The following is a 14704-nucleotide window of genomic DNA, read 5'->3' as shown; positions in this document are numbered from 1 at the left end:
GCGGCTGTATAAATAAACAGCTGTGCCATGAGCGCATGGTACGCCCGTCGCTTTTTAAAAGAATAAAGTTCAATAACTTTTCAATGTCATATCAGAAATTTATGAAAAACTAAAGGGAGGTTATCTTAATAGATATAAACCAGTCACAAAAGTTTCATGAAAACTCCTCAAAGCACTTTAAAGATATTGTCTGAAAACTGGAAAGTCCACCCTTTTTTATGAATACAATCCCATAAATCGGAAACGTAAATTCTAAAATGTATAATAATCGAAAGGGAGCTTATGTCAATAGATATAAACAATTCACCAAAGTTTCTTGCAAATTGGGGAAAGTGTTTTTGCGTTTTTGTCGAAAACTGGAAAATCCCCCTTTTTTATTGGTTGAAGCGTTTTTGAGTTATTGTCCGACATGTTGACGACGGATGGACGGACAGACGGACGGACAACAGTATACCATGATACGTCCCGTAAATGGGCGAATAAAAATCAAGTTCATACAAAATCTAAAACTCTTTCCAGTCACTCACCAATTTTAGATAGAAATATTGTCTTTTCATCAAAATAACAATTTAAAAGTAGGGTCTGTGCAATTTAAAAAAAAAGTTTAATATTTTTACAAATGAGGATTTTTACTTTCTTTTTATAGTTTTAAGAACAGGTCATCTCAATTTTTGTAAATGTATGTGCTGTCTTCTTGATGTATTCACATTCAATGCTCACATTGAGATAATGTTCCTTTCAATTTGCTTAGTAACTTAATTTCAAAAGTTTAAATGTTTGCTGCATATCATTCTATTCTTTTGGTATTTTTGTCCTGAACTTCTCTGATCTTACTGCATACATATACAGATAAATGGCATTAGAGGTATACCAAGAGTACAAAAATCAATTGATGTTGGAAGTCAGTGGAATGATATATAGCAACGTTTTAAACCAATTTTACACAAAGCTCCTGTAGCCTGCTTTACTCATCGTTTTCTGTATTAGGAGGGAAATGATAATATCATATAAAAGCAGAGACATATAATTATATGTCTTGGATAAAAGTTTTGTTTTTATTTAAACCTTTTTTTGGTTTAACTATTTACATGGCCGTTTTCTTGTGAATTTATAAATTAAATTGTTCTTGCTTAAACGGAATAAACGGTGAAAAGATAAAAGTTTTCAGTGTTTGCAGGGGAGGTAGTTTTTGGACACCAGATTTCCCACTGCTGCAAATCCTCTGTTTTAGACTATCATCTACTGACTTTATGAAGGAAGAAATTATTCACTATATATTCTGTTTATATATTTTATTCGATATAACTATTTTTTATCTATTCAAAAGAAAATTCTTAACACAACAAATATTTTTTTTAATAGAAATATAACATCATTTAAAACAAAAAAATATATAAGTTCAATGGCTGTAAATATCATATATCAAATTCATAGTAACTTCTATACATCAATTATCTCTAACATATATGAAATTTGATATGACTTTATTGCATAAAATATACAATTCAAATCTTACTGAAGTATGAAAGTATAAAAAGACAAATTTTAAAATATCCCTATCCAGCAAGTAATAAGTAACATGTAATTGATGTGTATATGTACAAAAAACTGTAAAAAAAATATGTAAAAGATGAAACTAATTTCAAAAGATTTTTTTACAAACTCCTTTGGCAGCTGACAATACAAACGTGGACTAGTGAAAAGGTACCAGACTGTTTGAAAGTTGAAATGCACATATAACTGACTAAATCTTTCATTGACTGATACAATGCAAAATTAAGAGTTTTTTTGTGTATCATATAGAATTCAGAAATTAAGACATTGCAAAGTAATTTTTTACATTATTAACATCAAATAAAAGAATATTTGTTTTGTTTGAAAACAAGTTATGACAGAAAACTAAGGAAAAATCAAATAAAATGTGTGTAAAAATTCCAATTACTAATCTATGTACAATGTAAAACTGACATTTTCAATTTTTAGATGGCTTATTACTAAAAAAAAAAAGAAAGTTGCAATTAAAAAGATAAAAAAAAAATCAAGCAGGAATGTTTGGATGGAATTAAAATTTAAAATGCATCCCTATGGACTTTATAAATTGAAACAGATCAAATCAAGTTGGCCTCTTGGCCTCATATGGCTCTAAAATATATGGGTTTTGTAAAATCTGTTGAAATACAACTGTATTACCAGAAGCTCGTTTCAAAAGTAACAAAACAAAAAATTCAATCGAAATGTGATGGAAACAAAATATATGTATATGTAAAAGTGCACTTTTCCTGTCCTTTTTACCTCTTAAAGCTTGGAGATTCTAGGTGCTATAAAAACAGGACTACCAATAAAAAGTTGATTAGTTATTGTTCAACATAGAAATTAAGATGTTCTGAATTTGTTTGGAGAACAATGTTCCATAACTTTAGAATTACTGATATGACTTTGTAAAGGACTATTTCTTTCTACACTTCCATGTATGAAAATTAACAAAAGCAAACTTGGATTATTGTACAACATAAAAATCATGAGACAACCAAGAACCACAAATGATATAAATCAGATGAGTATTTATCACATTATATGTAAATTTAGCTGAGATCAGCATTTAAGTGGATTGTGTCCCAAGTACCAGAAATGAGATATCCATATCACCAGTAAAGCTTTTTAATATTTCAATAAAAAAGTCAAAGCTAACAGGTCCAATAAACCTTTCATGGTCAATCCTTCATACTCTGGATTTTCTGCTCCATTATATCTGCTAAGGAATGTGTCATATCTGAAAAAAAAAAAAACTTCACATATATTATATTAATATCCAATACTTTTTAAATATTTATTTCAAATGAAGGTTTGTATTAAAACAAAGTTTAATATTAAAGTAAGTCATGGTCTTATTTTGCATGTTTAATATTGATTAATAGTTTTTTGCACACAAATATCGTGAAATACTAGCTTCAAGTCACAGTATGAAGTTGTTTTGGCTAGAGAGACAAGAAGAGAGCTAAAAGCTTCATATTGCATTGAGAGGTAGACATTTGACTTTATAATGTATGCTGAAAAACTGACAATTTATTTATCATATTCATTTAAGGATTTTCTTGGTCTAAATCATATTTGAAACGACCTAAAAAAAATTGTTACATCATAACATTATAATGTCATGATAATATAGGTCATAGGTCAAAAGTTTTGTGCAGAAGTTTGCAAAGTAAACAAACATAGGGACATATGATAATATATACATTTATTGTCATTATATGCATGAGGTTGAGTTTAAATCAATCTCATAAAAAGACTAATACTGGGTACTACTGCAACATTATTGAATGCAGTATTGTAGAAATTCCAATTTCATAGACAATGACATTGATTATATTTATTCCAATTTATTACATATTTAAATCTACATTTTGCATCACATTGTTTCTTCCTAGAGGCATCACTTTTAGACTATTTACATTTCTTTAATTGTGCATGCATTATTATAATAGACAGTATTATGAAGACTAGACAAAGTGATGCCCCCCCCCCCCGCACACCACTCTGAAGTAACTGTATTATAACAAAGTCAATGTAGAACTTTCTTTGAGATATTATTGTGTCTAGCAGACACAAATAATGCCCCCGCAGACGCAAAGTGTTATTTTAAAATACATATGGTTCACTGTAGGCAGAGTAACCTGGAAACACTATGCATCTCTTATGCAAGTATATACTGGTACTCCAAAAATGACAAAGTTCAACGACCTCCCAAAAGAGCAAATATCAATAAAAATCAAAACCCTGACCACATGCACAGCTTCAATATATGTTCAAACAGCCAGCAAAGTGAAAAGTTCCTAGCATTCAAACTGTAGGAGGAGTTATCTGGAAACCCCATGCACCTCTTATGCCAGTAAATACTCCAAAAAATGACAAAGTTCAACTATCTCCCAAAAGACCAATTATTAATAAAAATCAAAACCCTGACCACATGCACACCTTCAATATATGTACAAATAGCCAGCAAAGTGAAAAGTTCCTAACATTCAAACTGTAAGAATAGCTATCTGGAAAACTATATACCCATAATGGGATGGACGGACGGACGGACTGACGGACAGACAAACAGACGAAGTGACGGACAGGGGTAAAATAAGATCCCCCCCAACTTTCAGTTTCGGGGGCATAATAAACTAGAGGCTCTCAAGAGCCTGTGTCGCTCACCTGAATCTACTGTTGTTTTGGAAATCATGGAAAATAAGGTTAAAATCATAATTAATAGTATTAGATTCCCTAATAATGATTGAGGCCAAGTTTGGTTTAATTTGACCCAGTAGTTAAATTAAAACAGGTCATCACATTGTAGTCGTACAATAGTTACTGAAGACCCCTTATCATTATTTAAATTAGTTTTCAAGTTGTGACCATTTGAAATTTTTTTTTTACAATTTTCCCTTAGACTTCTATAGTAAACCCCTATGTTCTATTTTTAGCCATGGCGGCCATGTTGGTTGGATGATAGGGTCATCAGATATATTTTTCAATCAAGATACCATATTGAAAATTGTGGCTAAGTTTAATTCTATTTGGCCCAGTAGATTAAGTGGAGAAGATTTTTGTAATAGATTAAAATTTATTTAAATTACCAATTCAGGGGCAGCAAATTTCAGGGCAGATAGATCTAAACCTGATGAACATTTTTACTCATATCACATTTGCTCTAAATGCTTTAGTTTCAGAGATATAAGCCAAAACTGCATTTTACCCCTATGTTCTATTTTTAGCCATGTCGGCCATGTTGGTTAGCAGGCGGTTCATCGGACACAATTTTTAAACTAGATACCCTAATGATGATTATGGCCAAGTTTGGTTAAATTTGTCTCAGTAGTTTCAGAGTAGAAGATTTTTGTAAAAGATTACAAAAATTTACGAAAAATTGTTAAAAATTGACTATAAAGGGCAATAACTCCTTAAGGGGGTCAAGTGACAATTTTGGTCATGTTGACTTATTTGTAGATCTTACTTTGCTGAACATTAATGCTGTTTACAGTTTATTTCTAACTGTAATAATATTCAAGATAATAACCAATAAACTGCTTCGCTGAGCGCAGCTGGATACGCCTGCAGAGGTCCAACCCTGAACAGTTGGGGCAAAAATGGACACAATATTCAAGCTTGATACAGGTCTGAATTTGGATTGTAATTAAATATTTGACATATTATAGGTTTCTGAATAAATGTAGTCAAAGAACTTGAAATTGGTTATATGAATTGAATTTATATTCAATTAAAGATTTCTTGCTGTTGTGCAATACGCTGTGCTGTTGCGCAATACTTAGTAAATCTGTTGTCAGACTATAAACAAATAAAGTTCAATTAATTCTCAATGTCATATTAGAAATTTATGAAAATGTAAAGTAAAGGAAGCTTATATCAATAGATATAAACAATTCACCAAAGTTTCATAAGAACTGCTGAAGTTATCGTCCAAAAACTGGAAAATCCCCCCTTTTTTAATGAATAAAACCCCATAACTCAGAAATGATAAATGAAAAATTTATAAAATTCTAAACGTAGCTTACATCAATGGATATAAACAATTCACCAAAGTTTCATAAGAACTGTTGAAAGCATTTTTGATTTTTTGTCCGAACACTGGAAAATCCCCCTTTTTTTAATGAATAAAACCCAATAACTCAGAAACGTAAAATCTAAAATTTATAAAAATCAACAGGGAGCTCATGTCAATAGATATAAACAATTCACCACAATTTCTTGAAAGTTGGTGAAAGCATTCTTGAGTTATTGTCCGAAAACTGGAAAATCCCCCTTTTTTTTAATGAATAAAATCCCACAACTCGGAAACGTAAAATCTAAAATTTATAAAAAATGAAAGGGAGCTCACGTCAATAGATATAAACAATTCACCAAAGTTTTATGCAAATTGGTTAAAGCGCTTTTGAGTTAATGTCCGACATGTTGACGATGGATGGACAGACAGACGGACAGACGTATACAATAATACGTCCCGTAAACGGGCGTATAAAAACTGCAAAATTTCCTTAAAATTATCAATTCAGGGGCAGCAACCCAACAACTGGTTGTTTGATTCGTCTGAAAATTTCAGGGCTGATAGATCTCAACCTAATAAACATTTTTACCGAATGTTAGATTTGCTCTAAATTCTTTAGTTTCAGAGATATAAGCCAAAAACTGCATTTTACCCCTATGTTCTATTTTTAGCCATGTCAGCCATGTTGGTTGGCAGCCAGGGTCATCAGACACAATTTTTTTAACTAGATACCCTAATGATGATTGCGGCCAAGTTTGGTTAAATTTGGCCCAGTAGTTTCAGAGGAGAAGATTTTTGTAAAAGTTAATGGACGACGACGGAAGACGGACGCCAAGTGATGAGAAAAGCTCACTTGGCCCATTGGGCCAGGTGAGCTAAAAAAGGCTGCATATACTTTATAGACACAGCTTTATGTTGACATTTTCTTCAGACAGAAATATTACCAAGTTAAAACTTCTGTAAAATCTACATCAATCTTTCCATATAAAAACATATATGTGAAAATTCACATAACATTAATTTTCAGGTCACTAGGAACAATTGACAACTTCAATGTTTCCATAAATCACATTAAATACAGACTGCTCACGAACATTGGTTTCCTAAATCTTCAATATTGGTCTAATACATGTCTAAAGCTTCATATGAGAGATTTAAGATAACCAATACCACAATTACTTCCACTTAATTGCAGCAACAATGCATTTCTTTTTACATCAAAGACATCTTTATACTACTGAGGTCAAGAGTTGTTAATCAAAAGTAACTGAATTAACGACCAAGATACTAGGTTTTTTAAAACTGTTACAAGAATCATGGACAAGAAGCAATTGCTTACAAATATTACTTTTTTAAGAAACAAGTTGTTACACTAAATTTTGTAAGTCAAAAGATCTGTAGTTTGGGTTTTTAAGATAGACATGTAAAAGGAAGAGTTTATGAAATTTTCATACCTGAGTATAACAGCTCTAAAGATATAATCAAAATTTTTCACCATTATTTTATGCATAATTACAGATATTGGAACATTTGGAACTATATTCAATACATGTGAGATGATGCCATAGGAAAGAACTTCAACAAGTTTCAGTTATTCCAATCTAATGCAGTATTTGTTATTAATATGCACTGCCTACCATCATAGTAAATAAATTCACAAAACTGAGCCTTCTCTGGTACTGCATTTCTCATCAATTGACTAACAATTTCATAAAACCTTTTAGCTTCTGATGCCATTGTTTCCAAGTTAACTCCAGCAATATTCCATGTTTTCATTTCTCGTAAGCAAGTCACAGGTGCAGCATACTGCCCAACAAAGTATAATCCCTACAAAAATTTAACATTTTACAAACAAATGTTATTCACCATCGTACCCTATTAATCACAGCTGGTGAGGTCAAACTGAATGTCAATATTTGTTCTATTTAATAAAACAGTTCCAGTCCTATGAATCTTGAGATATCCCCCTCATCAGAGAGCCGTAATAGTTTATTATGTTTTTGTCACTTCACTTTTTAACCTAAATTTCATTGTGACCCGACATTGAGTAATTCATTGATCTTATTGCAGTTCATAGAAAAATCTAAAACTACCCCAGTTTGTTTCATCTAATTAAACAATTCAATAGGTAACATTTTTTCCCCAAACAGCACAATTTAAGGCAGTGTCAATTTCATGCATGTATTGGATTTCAAATATTAGAAATATATGATATTCTTTGGATTGAAGCACTAACATTCATGCCATGACTGGTTTTACTGGAGCAGTTTGGTCAAATTACTTTAATACTAACTGAATGTCAGATTTGATGATATAAATTGCAATTAGGTAAAATTTCTTAAGTCTGCATTCAAAAGAGTGAAACAAAAGAATAAGATTCAAATCACATTAGGGAACCAAAAATATATGTTTTTAAACCAAGAACGGCCTCAAGTCAATGTGAGCTATTGCCATCACTGTGTCATTTTCCATCTCTAAACCTTCTAAAAACACTTCTCCTCTTAGACCACCAAATAAATGATATCAACTAACAATACCTTATGGTGTTTCCTACTAATAAACCAACAAGGTAATTATTACTAAATTAAGAACATAGCAGTAAAACATAAGTTTTTCATGGGTTCCTTTCTAAATAGCGTGTATTTTTACATTTTATATAGTGAAATAAGGAGTTTCAGGAAAGGCTAGACATACCTTTAACATAATTACAGCCCCTGGAATTTGTCAGAACAGCTAAAAAGTCATCTTTGTTTAATCTTCAGCTTTCTTTGCGGTATTAAGCTTATATTTGCTTTCTTATTTTAAAATAATTAGTTAATTATAGGTTCATAACGAGTGAGAAATGGATATTGCTTGATATCAAGTTAAGTTATTCAATTTAAATATAATAATAAATGAGCCTCGACAAGTTTACTATTACTATTCAAATTAAATAACGAGAGAGCTGTTAAACCTATTTCTCTTACGGTCAACTAATTCAAATTCTGTAAATCGTTGGTCTAGTCTTTTGCACATACTTGTATGACCTCATATGTCCTGTTCCGGGGTCAAACTTTAACATCAAACATTTTAAAACTTTTTTTACGCTTCGGAATTTAATGAAATTTGACTAAAAGAAGATTTCAGGTGAAAAGTGTGCGTGTTTTGTATATTAATGAAGAAATCACATATATCCGTTGCCATAGACGAAATGTGAATTGTCTTAACTCTTGAAAGTCGTCAATGACCTAACGAATAGCCAATGGAAATGTCATAAATTCGTCTCATGATGCTGTATATTAGCCAATCAAATTAACACAGTTCTTGTATCACTTTTTTATATCACACTCGGTGTCCATCATGAAGAAGCTTCTGTCCAAGTTTATTAATATTTCATAAAGGATTGTGAAGTTATTGAGGTCTTAAAATAAACTTCAGGCTGAACCTAAATGTTGATGACACTGAGGCAATGGAAAGAATGTAGCAATGCTATGACCTGCCTTTTATATTGCAGGTGAGACAAAAATCATGAAAATTATTGTTTTCTCTCTATTTTCAGCAACCTTAAAGAATATTTTGCTGATAATTGATTTTTTTGGTGAATTAGTAAATTACAGATAACAGAATTTAGACCTTTTTTCTGTTGCATCTAATAATGACAATGTGACTTTAATTTCAATAAAATAAATTGTCTGTGTTCTTGTGCAGCTTTTATAGAAGTTATTGAGCTAAATGTTTTTGTACTTTGTAAGAAAATGTTTTTAAGATTATTTACTAGTGTCATACAGTTGACATGCTTTTACGTACTAAAACTGCAGGTCAGTCTAGGTGGATCCCAGAGGAACCCCCTGTGTATTTTTTTCAAAGAGAAAATTTGCAATTATAGGGATTAAATAGTTGAAGATGGCATACAGTCAACTCTTATTGTCTCAAAGTTCTGCATGAATGAAATCATATCTATTTTCTGATGTTGAAATACAATAATAATTTATACAAATTGAATTTAGATGAGTTAAAATTTTGGTGACTTGAAAAAAAAATCAGAGTTCTGAGAGTATAATTAACAATGTAAATTTTTTTTGTTTAGTTGAAAAGTTATACATCTGTCAAAAATTGCCATATGTATTAGGTGTCTTAGGCACGCTTATTGGCAATTTACCTGTACTTTAATCCATTGATCATTTATTTTGTTTATCTAAAACTTTTTTAGATGGTTAGATGCTTAATTATCAAATAAAGTACTTATTTTTTAATGACACATCAAATTAACTGTACCTCATTCATATTAAAACTGCTTGGTGACACTTTATAAATATTACAGTGGAATGCTCGATCTGGTCCAAATGGATACACAGCTGCAGTTTTTGAAAAGTTTTCAATCCTTCCAGGGTCATTCTGTTTATCATTCAAAACATCCCCAGCACTACAACTTTTAGGAATGACTATGAACAGCTTGTGAGGACATCTGAAGTCTTTTACCGCTTTTTCTTCAAATACAGGACTGATTCCTTTTAAAACCTCTACAATGCAGTAAATATTCAGCATTTAATAATTTTAAGTGAATTTGTATACATTTGTATTAAAATTGTTATACAATCTTAAGTTTCTGTATAATACTTTTTGAACAATTTTTTGTTTTTTTGTCGTTTATTTTGACTAGGGTTTTATTTGACTGTGATTGCTGCCTCGGCATCTTCTTTTTTAGGCATACAATATCTAATCAGCTTTCTTTTGAGATGCTAAGGAAAAAATGTGATACCTATTTATATTAAGTTGTAACTCATTTAAAGTATTGGGATTCTCTTGAAAGCCTACAGAAAAAACAGTTTGATACAAATATTTCAAATTTCAGTTTAGAACAACCACTGATAATGTATAGTGCAAGAAAAATGCACATGGATAAGAGAGAGAAAGAGTATGTCCTATATAACAAAAACATACCTGGTAATATCTTCATTAGATAATTTGTGACATATCCCCAAGCTAGACCATAGGCCACATCACCTGCTGGCAGTACCATCTGTGTCTCCATTGGAATATCCCTTCCTGATTAAATACCAAACTTATTTTATTCAAAACTATCTTTTAGCCTTATACAATTTTGAAGGCTGTGAAAAATTGCATTTAATTTAGATAAGATGTGCATTCACATTGTAATCAAGGATAATTTCATTTAGTGCTTAAAAGACAATTTTACATCAGGTCTTACAACTAACATTTTACTCAAAACTTAAGCAAGGGCCTTAACAAGATTTCAGATTACTTTACTCTACACATTGTCCAAATTCATATAACAAACATTTTACCCTGTTTTGTTTCAAAATTCTTAATCTTATTATTTATGCCTGTCATCATTAAACTAGGTCTATACGTTATATTATTTAGTAAGAACTTTTGTAATAAACAGCTGTGCCACAATCACATGAGTTGCCTGAACTTTAGTAATCTTTAACAGTAATAGTAATAACTTCTTAAATGTCAAATCCCTCAAAATCAAAATTGAACTTGTCTACGTTGAACAAAAGGTTGTGTAAAAATCTTTATACAGATCAGTCAGAGCTTGAGATATCACATTATGTGTAAGAAATTACCAATAGAATGTTTAATTTAGGTAAAAATTGACCTGAAAATCAAATGTAGTAAAAGATTTTTTCCAATTCGCTGAACTGAATGTTGAATCTTTGCAGTTCAATGATGTACAGCTATTTTAAAATATGCTAAATGTTCAAAGTCAATGAACCATACTTGAAGGTGCAGAGCTATATAATCTCCCTGGAAATGAATATGCCAATAGTCATACAACTGCATACCAAATATACTTGACATATCATGAGGAGTTCCCCTTAAACTGAACTTATTAAAAACTTGGTATGTTAACTTTGCGAAAGTTTCAAAGTCAATTGCATTATTGTTTTAAAATAAACTGACCTATATTAAGCTAATCACAAACTTTAATAAATTGTTGATCCTGATGATGACACTAAAAACAGTCCACCTAAGTTTATAGGTGTCAACTCTCTCAATCTCGACAGGACCATCCTTATATATTTCCAAAAATTCTACCACTCGGTGCCTGTCTCTTGTGCAGATTTTTGGATCTCCTGCTATTTGGAAATTGTCACCTCCTCATTCATAATGAGTGGTTTTTACCCAATTATAATTTAGTCATGTGTTTTGTTCACCAGCTGTTCACATTCAGGTGAGTACATCTCGTATTTTTCTGTCATTTTTTAAAATGTTATTTCTGAAAAGGAACCGTTTCCTTTTACAAATGAAGGAGACTCAAAGAAAGAAAAATATCTCAAAAAATAAATGGAGAATGTGTCCCCATGGACACAGATGATACCCCCGCTTGCATACAACAGTATAAAGGGACATAACTCAAGAAGGATAAAAGTGACGCTACCCAAATTTGTACTTGATCTGAGTTTTGTGGTAATAAGTATTGTGTATACATGTAGGTCTCATAATGTTTGGTTGGGACAAACTTAAGTTACAGAACAGAAACTAAAAATTTTGCAATTTTTCGATTTATAAAGGGGCATAACTTGATAATGATTAAAGTGATGCCACCAAAATTCAACTTGATCTGTATTTTGTGGTCAAAAGCATTGTGTATAAGTTTCATAACATTTGGTTGAGGCAACTTAAGTTAGAGAATGGAATTTTGCATTGTTTTCCATTTATAAAGGAGCATAACTCATGAATGGTTAAAGTGACTCCACCAAAACTCATTCTTGGTCTGTATTTTGTGGTAATAAGCATTGTGTATAAGTTTCAAAACACTTGGTTGAGGCAAACTTAAGTTGAAGAACAGAAACTAAAAATTTTGCAATTTTTCCATTTATAAAGGGACATAACTCTAGAACGGTTAAAGTGACGCCACCAAAATTCAAACTTGATCTGTGTTTTGTGGTAATAAGCATTGTGTATAAGTTTCATAACATATGATTGAAGCAAACTCAAGTTAGAGAACAGAAACCAATTTTGGGACATTCAGACGTACAGACGTACTTACGTACGTACGGACAGACGGACAAGGGTAAAACTTAATGCCCCCTCTGCTACAGCAGGGGCATAAAAAACAAAACAAAAAGTGTACGTTTTATTTGCCTGACAATGGATCTATTATGATTTCTAACAGAAACTTGTTGCCCCTAGTTTGGTTTGCAATTTCAATGTTTTATTTATTGACTGCGTTCTGACGTCCAACTACCCAGCAAGTCCTTAAAAAGGCCTTCAGTCAACTGATCAATCTTGGGCTTATATTGAATTACGTCTTTTCTTTTTTTTAGTTTTCATTTTTAATTTATAGCATCCTCATGGATCAAATTTCAAATAGTTTGAATGCAGATAATTTTGTCACCAGAATTCTTATTATTTATGCGTGCCTTGTAAGAAACCATAATAGCTCAAAAGAAATTAACTGCATGCAACAAGCAAGTTATTCAAACTGAAGTAAATCAGATTGGTCTAATTGAAACAAGATTTTCTAAATTCGTTCACCTGTGCTTAATTGAAAAGAAACATACCACTGACAATACTATATAAACTCTCCAAATGTCTACCATTTATGTCAAATGGAATATAAGTGATCCATCTCAGTGCCTCAGGAATAAACAAATGATCACAGCTGTCCACAACAGGAATGACTCGAACTTTTCTTCTATATATGCTGTCACCCAGTGCTGATATAACATTATAATTTAAGGACTTATCTTTAAGAGCATTTTTTGTCAAAAGAAAGATAAACCATCTACATTTGCATGAAGCTGCTTTCAGTTTGTGAGACCATGGAGAACCTGGTAAAAATGAATCAGCATCCAATATATCACTATCAGCAATCCGCTTTTCCCTAAGATGGTCCATTATCTGCTGTGCCTTCTGTTTATCTTCATGGTGGTCTGTATAAGCAACATACACTTGATATTCATACTGTAATTCTTCTTCAGACTCTAACCTGTCAATCTGCGGAGGTTGATTACCTTCCTGAAAAGATAATTATACAACAAGATGTACTGTGAACTATTATACAAATATATCATGCTACAAGAGGTATTTGCCAAAAATAAAGGTAAACAAATTTCCAGCGCAGTTAGGCAAGGGAAATTTGTTTACCTCGAAACCGGTATTTTTGGCAAATATCCCTTGATAGCATGATATAATTGTTTAATTCCACCGAATGTTCTTTGTATCCACTTCAAAGAAAAGTCTAGAGGTCTTTGGACGACACATTATATTTAGACATGGTATTTATAAGTTTTCAGCAAATAGGAAGGAGAACAGGGAAGGAACTTGTAACATGTCAAACTGTATTGCATAACCACATGAATCATGGTGCCATATATAAATAAATTTGTTTTTGATGAGAAAGAGGGGCGGCGGAAGATACCAAAAGATAGGCAAACTCATAAGTTGAAAACAAACTGACAATGCCAGGGCAAAAACCAAAAAAAATCCAAACTTAAAATCAAACAACATTCTAAGAAACACAACATAGACAACTAAAGACTGAGCAACACAAACCCCACCAAAAACCATGGGTAATCTGTGACTAAAATTTCATATAAGTGTATGATATTTCAAAGATATAAGTTTCCACCAAACAAGAAGTAGACTGTTTAAGGAACTGAAAACAAGTCAAATAGTATGGCATAACAAGATGAAGCTTGGGTGCCATACTTCAAGAAGCTATGGCTTGTAGTTATTAAAAAAAAATAAAATTTTAAGAAATATTTTAATACCATATTAAGTTTTCTAAAATCCAAAATATCTATAAATACTGACGGATGGAATAACAGATAGACAGGTTAAAAAAATTGAAAGCCTAAACAACTCTACAACATTGAGTTTAATTAATATTGGGTACAACACACAATTTCTGTCCTTTTGAGATGACTTGAAAGTTCAGGTCTTTTTTTCAAACTGTCGAAATTATTCACACTAGATTCATGGTATCAAACAACTTGTATTTACTGGTTTCATCACATTTACCTCATGAAGTTTCTTACTGTTTTCTAAAAACGTTCAATAACGATTTATTGAGTGCAACACTTTCAAATTGAAATGATTTTAATGACTCAAAACGATAAATTTCTCAGAAATTGCCAATGCTTTTTTCAATTTTGAAGATGAAATAAAAACCAGAAGTTTCCAGTTAATACTAAATTACGAGTG

General features: G+C 31.5%; 1 protein-coding gene across 3 annotated transcripts in view; it reads right to left on the bottom strand.

Moving 5' to 3' along the window:
• Positions 1–1339: 1339 nt before the first annotated feature.
• The window catches only part of LOC127738397 (uncharacterized), a 44810-nt gene continuing 31445 nt past the window's right edge, over positions 1340–14704 (bottom strand). For all 3 annotated transcript variants that reach the window (XM_052249632.1, XM_052249633.1, XM_052249634.1), the window contains 5 exons: positions 13060–13516; positions 10469–10573; positions 9803–10047; positions 7186–7375; positions 1340–2770 (listed from right to left, as the gene is read on the bottom strand). In XM_052249632.1, the coding sequence (XP_052105592.1) occupies positions 2712–2770; positions 7186–7375; positions 9803–10047; positions 10469–10573; positions 13060–13516 (1056 nt within the window). In that variant the 3' untranslated portion in view covers positions 1340–2711. The remainder of the gene's footprint in view (positions 2771–7185; positions 7376–9802; positions 10048–10468; positions 10574–13059; positions 13517–14704) is intronic.

The sequence above is a fragment of the Mytilus californianus genome, unplaced genomic scaffold (assembly GCF_021869535.1).
Source record: "Mytilus californianus isolate M0D057914Y unplaced genomic scaffold, xbMytCali1.0.p SCAF_4, whole genome shotgun sequence".
In the NCBI taxonomy this organism is placed as follows: domain Eukaryota; kingdom Metazoa; phylum Mollusca; class Bivalvia; order Mytilida; family Mytilidae; genus Mytilus; species Mytilus californianus.
This window is presented reverse-complemented; position numbering and strand designations above follow the sequence as displayed.